General features: G+C 37.1%; 1 protein-coding gene across 1 annotated transcript in view; it reads left to right on the forward strand.

Moving 5' to 3' along the window:
* Window positions 1–1,854: 1,854 nt before the first annotated feature.
* Window positions 1,855–14,493, forward strand: part of LOC117621323 (cinnamoyl-CoA reductase 1-like) — a 49,091-nt gene continuing 36,452 nt past the window's right edge. The window contains exon 1 of the mRNA XM_034351727.1: window positions 1,855–2,034. Within this exon, the coding sequence (XP_034207618.1) occupies window positions 1,855–2,034 (180 nt within the window). The remainder of the gene's footprint in view (window positions 2,035–14,493) is intronic.

Consider the following 14,493-nt stretch of genomic DNA (forward strand, 5'->3'; position numbering starts at 1 on the left):
ATAATTTGTAATTTACTTATGAAGTATACATGATTAATTATCTATTATATTATTGTTTCATAAATATAATAGCATACATACCATTTTATGACAAAAAATAACATACATGTTACTTCTTTTACGAAAATAATGTACATAGTATGAATTTACATATTATTCAAATAATATACCCAACTTTTATAAAAACATTTTGGATATAGTTTACCTAATAATTTCCTATTATGCAATGTAATTTACCTATTATGGGTAAATTTGTAGGTATATTATATTTTATTGATAATAATTTACCAATCATATTTTATCAGGACAAAATTTGAGGAATTTTTATTGATAGAAAATTTAATGATTTTTTTATTGGTAAAAAAATTAATTTTTTTTTTATTAAGGATTTTTTTTATTGGTCGAAATTTTAGGGTTTAGAGGGAATGCCCAAAAAAAAAAAAAAAAGGTCATTGATATGCTATAAATGATGAAAGCCTTGGATTGTTTTTTTGGGTAAAAAATCTGCTTCACTTTAAAGTTAAGCAGTTTAAAGTGTTTGGTAAAAATAAAATATCCCTATTATTTTAAAAGTAATGGCCTTTTGACAGCAACTTTTAAAAGCAGACTCTGAGTTGCTTTTCAAAGCCGCTTTTAAAATAAGCAGAGATGAGCCTTTAATGGATTTTTTTAATTCCCAAAATACCATTATTAATTTTAAAAATTGATACCACCTCCACCTCCACATCCAACTCCACCACCTTCGCCACCACCACCTCCACCACCACCGCCATAACCACAACCTCCTCCTCCACCTCCACCACTACCACCACCACCTCCTCCTCCTCTTCGACCTCTGCGACCTCCATCACAACCACCTTCACCTCCACTTCCACAACCACCATCCTCACCACTATCTCCACCACTACCTCTTGCACCACCACCTTCACCTCCACCACCACCAGTACCGCCATATGATTAGCACATAATGCTTTCAATATCATGTCTATTTTAGTCATTATTCACATGTGCAATAGTTTTATATTAAAATTTACCAAAAAATTTTGACATTTCTTTTTATATTAACAGTAGTTTAAAAGTATTGTTTTCCAAACATGGAGCTGCTTTACTTTACATCTAATTAATTTTAAAGCACAACAGAAGCAACTTTTTTTAAAAGTGACAGCAATCCCAAACTAGCCTGAAGTATTAATTAGAAATAAGGGACGCGCTTGAAAACAATGAGGTTTAATTATTTGAAGCTCAGTGGCAGGAAATGTAAATATGTAGGAGTAGTATGACCTTTTATATATTTTAGTTTAAATTTGGATTTTATATATAGATTTCAAAATTAATGGGTTGATGTATGGAGTCTGAGGCGCAGGTTTTCGTGAAGAAGAAGATAGACCTAATTTCTTTTGCTAGAATGACATCATTCTCTTTCTTTGATCTCTTTTGGCGAAACACATCGTTTTATTCAAGCTTGAGTTTTCCAAAAGCAAACGTGCGTTTTGGTGGTAAAGCCCAAAAAGATGGGCCCTCAATAACTTATAAATTGGACGTGCGTAATAACATATCTAATATTTATTAATAGGTTTTTGTTTGGTCTGAGAAACACTCTGGAATTCACTATTAATTAAATAGGTTGTAGTTTCTCGTGCCCATTTATTAATATATATAATATTTATTAATAGACCATCTTTATTTTTTTGTCTAAATACTTTTTTTGGAACTTTTAGTTTTTTCTTTTTTTGGTAAAGAAACTTTTAGCTTTCTAAATGATGCCCCTCACGTGAAATTTTTTTGGATCCGCCACTGCCTATATCTAGTATTTTTTTAATAAAGCAATGAATAATGGAACAAATATAGGAACAAATGATAGAGCCCGCAGTGAATGGAACGAAGAATGTGATTGTTGCGGCGGCAGAAGCCAAGGTTAAAAGGGTTGTGTTCACGTCGTCAATTGGTACAGTGTACATGAACCCCACCAGGGGCCCTGATGTGATGGTCGATGAGTCTTGTTGGAGTAACCTTGAATATTGCAAGAACACCAAGGTCACAAGGACGGACCCACAGTGGGGTCAATGGGGTCAAACGACCCCATGGAGTCCATGGAAGCAAGCTACAAGATAGCTTTGAAATGGGGTATGACCCCATGAGAGATTGGATCTGCAGACAAGAGGAAGAAGAAGATGAACAGGGGCTGTGTTCTGTTTCAAAGGAGCTGGCCAAAACGACGTCGTTTTGGCCCAGCTTCTAATTTTTTTTTTAAAACAGACTGTCCAAAACGGCGTCGTTTTGGACTAAAACGCGCTGGCCAAAACGGCGTCGTTTTGGACCAGAACGCGCGAATTTTTTTTTAAAACTCGCTGGCCAAAAAGGTGTCGTTTTGGACCAGCGAATTTTTTTTAAAAACGCGCTGGCCAAAACGGCGTCGTTTTGGACCAGCGTATTTTTTTTTAAAATCCGCTGGCCAAAACGACGCCGTTTTGGACCAGCGAAATTTTTTTTTAAAAGACCTGGCCAAAACGACGTCGTTTTGGCCTAGGTGTTATAAAAAAAAGCCACAGCTCAGTTTCTCTTCTTCTTCCTCCCGAATTTGCTTCCCAAAACACATATTTTCTAAACCCTCATACCCAAATCCCCAATCTCCACCCCCCACAAACCTTTAACCCTCTTCTCCACCAAGCCTTGAAGCCCCAAATCCTCCATTGTCGCCGCTGCCAGCAGCTCCGCCATTTCCAAAAGCTTGCCTCCACTTCCACCACCTCACAATTCAAGGTAAATTCTAACTCTAAACCTAAATTACTTAAATTGAAATTGAATTTATGATTGTATTATATTGTTTAGATTTATTGGATGTTTCATTTATGAATTTTTGTGGTTAATTGGTATAAATTTGATGTTGTTTAGATTTATTGGATGTTTCAAAAAGAATTTTTTGTGGATAATTGGTATAAATTTGGTGTTGTTTAGATTTATTGGATGTTTCATTTATGAATTTTTTGTGGTTAATTGGTATAAATTTGGTGTTGTTTAGATTTATTGGATGTTTCATTTATGAATTTTTTGTGGTTAATTGGTATAAATTTGGTGTTGTTTAGATTTATTGGATGTTTCATTTATGAATTTTTTGTGGTTAATTGGTATAAATTTGGTGTTCTCTTGAATTGATTTTAGTTATTATTTTGATTAATTTATGTAGAATTATGGAAAGATTTTTTAAGAGAAAGTCATCATTGGGTAGTTCGGATAGTGTGGGTAGTTCAAGAACTTCAAGTTCAAGACAAAGCGAGTTAGATGAGGTTTTGGCTAATCTTCAGGCAGACCCGGGACTAAGAATTCGTATGATTGAGTATGATGCTAATATTAGAGATGAGGTTCGAAGAGCATATCTACAAAAAGGACCTTGTCAACCTAGAGGTCATTCTTTCCCACAAAGTAATATCTCAGGAATTAATCGACGCTTCATTCCCCAATGGTTTGATGAATTTGATTGGTTGGAGTATAGTGTATCTTAAGGTGCTGCATTTTGTCTTTATTGCTATCTCTTTAAATCCAATTTTGAACAAGTGGGTAGTGAAGCCTTCACTGGAGCAGGGTTTAAGAATTGGAAGAAAGGGAGAGAAAGAATGAAGGTGCATGTTGGACCAGTTGGTAGTGTTCATAATAAAGCTAGAGAAGCCGCTACAAATTTGATGAATCAAAATACACATATTGAAACGGCTGTGAGCAAACACTCTGAACAAGCTCGTATGGCATATCGAAGATGCTTAATTGCATCAATCAAGTGCACTAAGTTTCTATTGAGACAAGGTCTTTCTTTTCGTGGAAATGATGAAAGTGCCACTTCAAGCAATAGGGGAAATTACTTGGAGCTATTGCAATTCCTTGCAGACAATGATGAGAAAGTTAAAGAAGTTGTGTTGGAAAATGCTCCGGGGAATCTCAAGTTAGTAGCTCCAAAGATTCAAAAAGATATTGTCAATGCATGTGCCGGGGAAACACTTGATGTCATCATGAGTGGTTTAAAAGATAGATTCTTTTCTATATTGGTGGATGAAGCACGTGATATTTCTGTGAAAGAGCAAATGGCTATGGTGTTGCGTTATGTGGATGACAAAGGGCATGTAATTGAAAGGTTTGTGGGGGTTCAACATGTTACCGACACCACTTCAAGTACACTAAAGGATGCCATTGACATATTCATTTCTTCCAATGGTTTGAGCTTTTCCAAGTTACGAGGACAAGGTTATGATGGAGCTAGCAATATGAGAGGTGAGTTGAATGGCCTTAAAACAAAGATTTTGAGAGAACAACCTTGTGCATACTATGTTCATTGCTTTGCTCATCAACTTCAACTAGCACTTGTTACCGTAGCAAAGAAGAATATTGATATTGCCTCTTTCTTCACAACCACTAATAGTGTGGTTAACCATGTTGGAGCATCGTGTAAGCGGCGTGATGCACTTAGAGCACAACTCCAAGAAGAACTTGTGATAGCTTTTGAAAATGATTGTCTTATAACGGGCGAGGTTTGCATCAAGAAACAAGTCTCAAACGTGCCGGTGACACACGATGGAGCTCACACTACGGTACCATTATTAGCATCATTTCTATGTTTTCATCTGTGATTCATGTGCTTCAAATGATTATTGATGATAATCCCAATGATAGTGCCGGTGAAGCAAATAAGATTCAAAGGGAAATACTTACTTTTCAGTTTGTGTTTCACCTATTCTTAATGAAGGCTATATTGGGACTCACAAATGATGTGTCACAAGCATTGCAAAAGAAAGATCAAGAAATTGTGAATGCAATGGCTTTGGTGAAATCATGCAAGGAAAAGCTACATTGGATGAGGAATAATGGGTTTGATGCATTGGTTGAAGAGGTGTCTTCATTTTGTGACAAACATCATATTGATGTTCCTAACATGGATGAGGCCTTCGTACTTCCAGGGAGGTCAAGGCGTAATGCTCCAATAAAGACAAATCGTCATCATTATCGTGTGGAGCTCTTTATTTATGTCATTGATGAGCAACTTACGGAGTTAGATGATCGTTTTAATGAGGTAAATACTGAGTTGCTTATTTGTTTGGCATGTTTGAGTCCAAATGATTCATTTGTAGCTTTTGATAAACAAAAGTTACTTCGTCTTGCTCAATTTTATCCTCAAGACTTTTCGTATGGGGATCTTTTGGCACTTGATGATCAACTTGAGCTTTATATTCATTATGTGAGTTCAAGTAGTGATTTCTCTGACTTGCACGGGATTGGTGATCTTGCAAAAAAAATGGTGGAGACAAGGATGCATCGAGCATTCAATTATGTGTATTTGCTTATTACATTGGCTCTAGTTTTACCGGTTGCTACTGCTTCAGTCGAGAGGGCATTCTCCGTCATGAATATTATCAAAGGTCCACTTCGGAAAAAAATGGGAGATCAATGGTTGAGTGATAGCTTTCTTGTTTATGTTGAGAAGGATGTTTTTGATTGTATTGAAAATGAAGCTATAATGCTACGTTTTCAAAATATGAAACCTCGTCGTGGCCAATTGTAATTTGTAATGTTGTTTTTTTACATGAATTATGAATGAATGTACTCTAGTTTTATTTTCAATGTTATTTTAATCTTTAAAAAAAAAATTGAACTTTTACACTATGACCCCACGACACAAAAATCCTGAGTCCGTCCCTGCCAAGGTCAGACATAATATTATAACAAATTTAATATTTTATCTCTCCAATATATATAGTAGATGCTTAACGACTCATTATGCAAACAAACAAAATCAATGTTTGATATATTTATCACTCAATATGTCTCATAATTAAGAACAATTGCTTTTTTTCTTGTTTTCAATACAAGCTTTGCTGTAAACTATTTAAAATTAATCTAGCTAATCTATAAGGAGGAGACTTGAATTTAGGTGCAAAGGGCGGATTCACTACTCTGACCAATTGATATAACCCAGATCTGCCATAATTAAGAACAGTTGTTTTATCCTAGGGTTTCTATAAGAAATCAGAAAAGGTCAAGTCCACAAAGAAAGTTTGTGAGATTTTAAAGTAGTATTCTCTCTGGACTTCCATGCTCCTGATAATTCTACTACACAGTGGCGGAGTTAGGATTAGGATTTCATGTGTGTGGAAGCCTTGTGCAAAATATAAACAATAAAAAATTTGAACTTACAAGACATACAAAAGCATAAAAAAAAAAATCATATTGTCTATTTATTATAAACCGAAATAAATCATATTGTCTATCTACTAATCAAACCAATAGAAAATCACATGTATGGAAATTCATAAAATAAAATTAAAAATACACCAACACAGGTTAACAATTGCAACAAAGGGATAGAGAATTACATACTAATTACATACTAAGCAAGAAAAATAAAAGAGGATGAACAAATACATACTTGAAGTTGATCAATTTAGCGAATATCTCTGAACTTTTTCCCTTTCCTAATCTGCACATAAATTCAATAGAAAAAGAAAGTGATAAATAGTTATAAAGTTAAAAACCTTGTGGGAATGGGGCGGCCAAGTCTTGGAAAGAAACGTGGGATTGACTGCTAGACCCCACATGGTAAAATTATATATTATTCAATAACACGGAAAGCTAAAACTGGACGGTTCTTTTTTGGCTGTAGGCCCACCACTTTCTGCATTTGGAGCTTCCTTACACAATGCATATAGTTATTTTTTTAATTATAGTAAATTGAGTTTAGACTCATAAAATTTATTTTAAATTACTTACAATTCTTTTTTTTTTATTTATTTAAAATATTTATTTATTTTTAAATAATACCTGATGACTAAAATTCAACTAAGCAAGTTATCTAATATAATTTAAAATATGATTTATTGTATTTTTTGGATTCCAAAAATATCCTTATTTATAAGTTAATGTGTTATGAGGAATGTAACTAATGACACACGTTGAATTTGAAAAGACCCATCTTCAGATGGTTGTAATGGATGTAGGAATTAATTTAGAAACTTATTTGAAATTAATTAACGATTTGGTTTATTTAATAAAGAAAATTATGTTGTTTTCCTTTTATGAATTATACGACTAGTAGTCTATTTTATTATAGTTTTATGAATAATAGTGTATATTCTAATGATGTTGAAAAGTAATTTGATAATCTATTTATTAATATTTTTAAATGAACCTTTTTTTACCTTTTTTTCCCTCTAAATAAAACACCTATTACTTGTTTTATGAAAACAACTTTTTTTTTTTAAATGAACCTATTTTTTCTCTACATATTGTACCTATTTTTCTTTCTAAATAATGTACCTTTTTTTCCCCTCTAAATAAAGCACCTATTACTTGTTTTATGAAAACAATTTTTTTTTAAATGAACCTATTTTTTCTCTCCAAATAATGTACTATTTTTTTTCCTCTAATAATGTACCTAGTAAAACAATTTACCTAGTATAATGAACCTATTTTTTCACGAAATTTTGTATCTATATTTTTCTCTAAATAATGTACTTATTACTTGTTTTATGAAAAGTAATGTGATAATCTATTTATTTTTTTGTTTTATGATTTATTTTTTAAATGAACCTATTTTTTTCTTTAAATAATGTACCTATTTTTTTCTCTAATAATGTATACCTAGTACAACAATTTACCTAGTATAATGAACTTATTTTTTTCTTCTAATTAATGTACCTATTCTTTTCTCTATAAAAAAATGTGCATAAATTTACATTATACAACATACCTATTTTCATTAAATTATTGTGTACCTATTTTTAATTTTATGAAAAATGTACCGAAATTTCAATTACAAAGTAACTACCCTAGTTTTTTTTTTAAAATTTTTAAATTTAAAATTTTGGTAAATAATATACCTATATTTTAATATGTATTTATTTATATTTATATTTTATATGTACATTATTGGATATGTAATTTAAAATTTATTATTATTTTTTTTTTGCAATTTTAAGGGGCGATATGTTAGAGGGAATGGCAACCAAAAGAAATGGGGTGATTGATAATAGGGAGTTTTAATTACAATTATGGTAGTTAATGAAATGCTTGGAATAAATTATAAATAAAATATGAAGTCTGATGGCAACGATGTAAAAACATAGGAATACTACGACTTCTTATATCATACTGGTGATTTAAGTTTGAAATTGAGTTTTACACATAGATTTATAGAATGATGGATAAATGTCTAAGAAATAGAAATTGTAGGGTCCTATATTGGACAAATCCTTTTAATTATTAATAAAAGCCGAGTGGGGGATTGGGACTGCACTGGTCCCAGTGTGCCTCAGCCCCTGCTACTACGTATTGTTATTCTAGTACAACAACTATTCAAGTGGGTGCTAGAGGTATTGGAGTGCAGTTTGGCACACATTGAAGAGATGGTAAACCATTTTGCTTCTCAATTTGCGTTGACTGAGGAGGAACAGCGAGAACTGGTGGTTGAGCGAGGTAATGCTAGTCTGCTTCGAACTACAAAGTTCCTCCTAGTGGGAAAAGTGCTCACGAAGAAACCTTTCAACAAGGAGGCGTTTAAGCGCACTATGGTGACGCTATGGAGACCAAAGGCACGGGTGGAGATTGTGACCTTGGAGGATGATTTGTTAATGTTTGCTTTCTCCTTACGACAAGACAGAATGAGAATTCTAGGGTGGGTACGTACCTTGGACCTTCAACCACTATTTGATAGTGATGAGTGAAGCAGATGACGTGGTAAACCCCTCCCGCATTCCTTTGCACAAACATGAGTTTTGGATTCAGGTTCGTGGGCTTCCATTAGTTTACATGATGAGAGCTATGGGAAAAGAGATAGGGACTACATTGGGCGACTTTGTAGTCACTGATCAAAGCAAAAGAAGTGATTGCTACGGAAGTTATCTGCGCATCAAAGTAGGCATTGACATCTCAAAGCCACTTAGGAGGTGTATGCCAGTGCGACTCCCTGGAGGACAAACCACAACTCAGTGGGTGGACCTACCCTACGAGAAGCTTCCACAGGGCTAGTGCTCCCAACGGTTGCTGACTGTAATGCAGATTTGATGCAGTCTCCTAATTACTTGTACATTAACTTAGCCTTAACTCAGGATCTTCATACGGCTACCCTTTTGGGCAGTAATTGCTCCCATGGGATGATTACCCCCGATCAATGCTGTGATTTTTGTGAACGTTTGGTTGGTGTAGATGGGCTAGCTTCTAACCAACATGGGCCCAAAGTGTTTATTGAACGGCCAGGGGGGTTCACGAAGGATATAGCTCAAGAGGATCCTTTTGGGTTCAGCCCAATTATTCGAAGAATCACAAAGGAAGCAAAACTGAAATCAAAGAGAGCCCATGCAGGAAGGAATATATCCAGGGTTCATATCTGTAAGAAGAGTCTTGATGATAGAGGGAATACGGGGACTCCTAATCAAAATGGCAAGAGGCGTGCTTCCCTGACAGGCACTACTGAGAACACACAAGGTTAGTAGAGGCGATGCTTGCCTTTTGTCTCTTCTTTTTCATCACTGAGATAGGCGAGAGTTGGCGTTGCCCAGCCCTGCCGGGCGCCATGAATCTTCGAAGTTGGAACTGCCAAGGGCTTGGGAACCCTTGGACAGTTGAAGCATTACAGTGTCTTGTCTGTAATGAGGATCCCAAAATTGTGTTTTTTTTGTGAAGGACGTTGTTCTGGGAACGTTATGAAACCGGTTCGACTCAAATTTGGCTTTCGTCAATGTATTATGGTGGAAAGTAACGAAGCCTTCGGGGGCCTTTGTTTGCTGTGGACAGACGAGTTAGTTGTTTCTCTGAGGTTTGCTAGCAATAGCCATATTGATACAAGGGTGGAATTTTTTGGGGTACAGGGAAGATGACGCTTCACAGGTTTCTATGGCTGTCCCATTACGGCAGAACGTCACCGTTCATGGGACCAATTGACAAGGCTGGAAGCAACAAATTCACTGCCCTGGTTGTGTTGTGGTGAATTCAATAAAATTTTAATAGTGGATGAAAAGATAGGTGGCAAGACTAGAGGGGCACGACAAATGCAAAGGTTCCGGCAGGTTGTGGATGAGTGTGGTTTCAAGGACTTGGGGTTTTCTGGACCAAAGTATACCTGGTGGAGGAATAGTCCGGAGGAAATCTGAATTCGGCTTGACTGTGCTCTAGCTACTACAAAATGGTTTTTTCGTTTTCCTGGCACAAAAGTCTTGCACTTAAACCCCACGAAGTCTAATCACTTGCCTATCAAAATTACAATCAGTAAGAGGATGTTATCAAATACCGGGCGCCGGAAACTATTTCGCTTTGAAGAGATGCGGGTAGAGCATGAGAATTGAATGGATACTATAAGGGAGGAATGGCACCGGCCTGAAAGTTGCGCTGCGGCAAGGGGTGTTACTGAAAAATTAAAAAGAACTCGGCTCCGGTTGTTGGGGTGGAGTAGATCAACTTTGGCTCTCTTCCACAGCAAATTAAAACCATCCAGAACAAACTAAGTGAGCTGTTGGAAGCCCCCACAACCCCACGAATGGTTGAGACCAGGAAGGAACTTATTGCACAACTTGATTTGCTTATGGCAAAAAATGAAATTTATTGGCGGCAACGTTCTCAAGCACTTTGGTTGAAAGCGGGTGATCGTAATACTAAATTTTTTAACTATAAAGCTTCAAGTCGCAAAAGAAGGAATACTATTTCTGGACTGGAAGATGAGGATGGCAGATGGCAAATGACAAAATCCCAGCTGGAAAAAACAGTGGTCCATTATTTCCAACAACTTTTCCTCTAATGGGCACACAAATTATGAGCATGTCTCATATGAGATGAACCAGGTTCTCTTAGTTGATTTCGCAGCAGAAGAAATTAAACATGCACTCTTCTAGATGCATTTGTCAAAAGCCCGAGTCCAGATGGCTTTTCTCCTTTATTCTACCAAAAGTACTAGGATGTGGTTGGCGTCGATGTGGTCTCAACCGTTCTACACTTCTTCCGAATAGGTCAGTTGTTGAAATGGATAAATTATACTCATGTGGTTCTTATCCCCAAGGTCCCTGATCCCAAAAATATGACGCAATTGTGCTCGATTAGTTTGTGTGACGTTCTCTACAGAATTAGGGATAAGATCCTAGCTAATCAGTTGAAAGTTATCCTCCCTTCCTTGATTAGCGACTCGCAAAGTGCATTGTCTCTGGCTAATGATTTCACACAACTCCATTGTGGCTTTTGAACTGCTCCATTTCATGCATAAAAAAACACAAGGGAGGCAGGGGTATATGGCTTTTAAACTGGATATGAGTAAGGCCTACGATCGAGTGGAATAGAATTTCCTAGAGTCCTTGATGCTGGGGATAGGTTTTGATTGGCAGTGGGTTCACTTAATTATGGCATGCCTGACGTCAGTTTCCTACTCTTTCCTGTTTAATGGAAACCCAGTTGGTTATGTCATCCTACAACGTGGCCTGAGACAAGGTGACCCTCTTTCACCCTATTTATTTCTCTTATGTGCTGAGGCGTTCTCAGGTCTAATCTTGCATGCTGAACAAAACGGTACCTGTCGGGGAGATCCCATTATTAGCCATCTATTTTTTGCTGATAACAACCTCTTATTTTTAAAAGCAAGTCAAAAAGTTTGTGAACAGTTGAAACAAATTCTCCACCGCTATGAGCAGGTGTCAGGTGAAAAAAAAAACTTGGATAAAAGTTGTGTCTCTTTTAGTAGAAATGTGGAGCGTGGAGATCAGGATCATTTTGCAACCACATTGGGAGTGGGGCAAGTTAACCAGCATGAGAGATACTTGGGTTTGCCTACTCACATTGGCAAATCTTTGGGCCAATGTTTCAACTTGCTTAAAAATAGCATATGCAAGAAAATACAAGGCTGCATAGCAAAGTTATTAATGTTGAAATATAATCCTTCTACAGATTTCTTAGAGCTGAAGTCATTTCCGATTTTCTGTTAAGTCTATTTTAAATGATGTAATGAGAACCATTAGATTATAGTCTAGGTGGATTCTCTAGCTTAGATTTGGTATGACACGTGTAAGCACACTACTACATTTTAGTATTTGCGCGACGAACATAATTTCATCGCGCAAACTAACATGTAGTCGCAGAAATAAAAGCGCGACAGAAAGATCGTCGCGCGCAATCTGTCGCGCAAAGATCGTGAAGAAAGACTTTGCGCGACAGATAATACCACTCGTCGCGCATTTTGTGCGACGGTTATCCTTCGTTACAGAAAAAGTTCAGAGACGACGCAATCATTCGTCGCACAAAATTACGCGCGACGAAACCTGATTCGTCGCCAAAACAATGCACGGCGAATAGATGTCGTCGCGCAAGACGTCCCGTAGACATTTGCCGCACCAGGAGTTCATCATCGCGCAATTGGTACACTTCGCGAATAGATATTGTGGCGTAATCTTTTGCGCGATGGTAAACTGCGTCGCGCGGCACGTGCCCACAATTCTGTTGTCCCAGTAATCTATTTTAGCGACGAAAACTTTCGTCGCGCAAAAATAATTATACGTAATTAAAAAATGAAACATTATTTTTTCGGAATATATACATTTGCGTGACGAAAAACCATTCGTCGCGCAAAACTAATATATAATTAATATATAATTGTAATACTACTTTTGTTTTATTTTATAAAAAAATAAATTTGGTTTTTTTTTTTTTTGGGTAACAAAATGAAATTCCAATAAAAAAATATTTATTTTATAAAATAAATGTGTGCTACAAGAGAAAGATTTAAAAAATAATTATGAAAATAAAAAAACTAATCGAATAATGTTCCAAAATCTACATTATCGTCTGGCACATGCGGTTTAGAGGTCTGGGGGTCTACAGGGGCCGGCATCTGGTGTGGATGCTCGGGATGGACGGGCTCGGAGGTCGGCGCATCCAAATGTGGGACTGGAATGCCGGACTGTGCGAGGGACTACAGAATGACCGACATCTGGCTCTGAAGAGTGGCCACCTGTGCTGTCAAAGCAGTGACCTGACTGTTTGACTGCGCTGATGAACGGGGTCTGGGTTCCCTCCACCTGGCATTCCCCATCCCTCGACAATATGTCCCCGGTCTCCTCCCTAGAGTCTGATCCAATGTCTCCGTCAAGATCTGAAACCCAGTATCCTGTGGAGGATCCACAGACTCGATCGGAGTATCGGGAGGAAGTTGGGAGGCGGACTCCTGAAGAACCAACTGGCTCCTCTCCACCATCATCATCTGTTTAGCATAACATAAAATATAAATTCAAACACTCATATAATGAACTTTAAAGTTGAATCGTAACATAAGAACTAAAATTAAATAATACTTACATGAAGGGACTCGGCCAACTCATTCCCAGGCCGAACATAAACCTCGCCAAAGACGTCGATCTCTGGGAATTTGGACCCCCCCTAAATTTAACAAAAGAAGACAAATATTAGAACGACAAAATAAATTAAGAATAATGAAAAAGTATAAAATTAAATAAAAATTATTCTATTATTACCTGACGCCGTGCATCCATCCGATAGGAGAAGGGCCTAGAACCCGAATGATGGAGAAGAGTCTTCTTCTTCCTATTGCCCTTATTGACTTTGGCTTTATTCTGTTATACAAAAAATAAAACGTATTAGTTGAAATTGAAATTAAATATAAAAAATTAAAAAAAACATTTGTAATAAAATAAAATAAAATATAAAAAATTACCACAAAAGCGGGCGCCTGAAAATGAGCGCAGAGCCACGCCCAACTATCCTCCCGCCCCTCAAGCTCTTTCGGACAACCCTCTTGAAGAGCGACTTGCGGATCATCGAACGCCTCAAAATGGTGGTGCAAGTCGCTCTTCCATTGCTTGTACCTCTCAGAGAAGAGTCTGTTGACGTACGCCAACGACTCTTCGTCAAGGTCCTCCAAGTTGTAGTTCGTCTGCAATAAATTAATTACATACATTTAAATAATATAAAAACTACGTTTGAAAGAAAAAGAATGAAAAGGCCTACATACCGACAACTGGCCGTGAACCGCAGTCTTGGTCTCGTCAGGCATCACCTTCCAAGACTTCCATTGCATCGGGCAATAGCTCCGAATGACATGACCAATGTCGTGGGCCAAGGAGCTATGCAACTCCGCCGTCGGTGCAGCCCGATGTCGCTCGTCATATCCGATGTTGATACGACTGTTGGTCACCCGGGTGACCTTCGCCGTCTTCAATTGCCGACACGGCCCTCGAGTGTTCTTCTTTGCTGCAAAGAAAGATGACATGAATGTTAAATAAAAAACAAATTTAACAATCAAATACACACACACAAAAATTAAAAAACAACAAGAAGAAATAAAAATAAAAATTAACTGGATAAAAAGGAAAGCTATACCTGGCTGTGACCCCGACGCATCCGTGGATGTGGTGTCGGTGGTGCTGGCGGGCCGATGACGCCACCTGGCGCTAACAGGCTGCGCCACTGATGACGCTGATGAGACAGGCGCCTAGGACCCCACAGGTCCAACTGCCAAGTGGTCCATCT

This window comes from Prunus dulcis, chromosome 3 (assembly GCF_902201215.1).
Source record: "Prunus dulcis chromosome 3, ALMONDv2, whole genome shotgun sequence".
NCBI lineage: Eukaryota > Viridiplantae > Streptophyta > Magnoliopsida > Rosales > Rosaceae > Prunus > Prunus dulcis.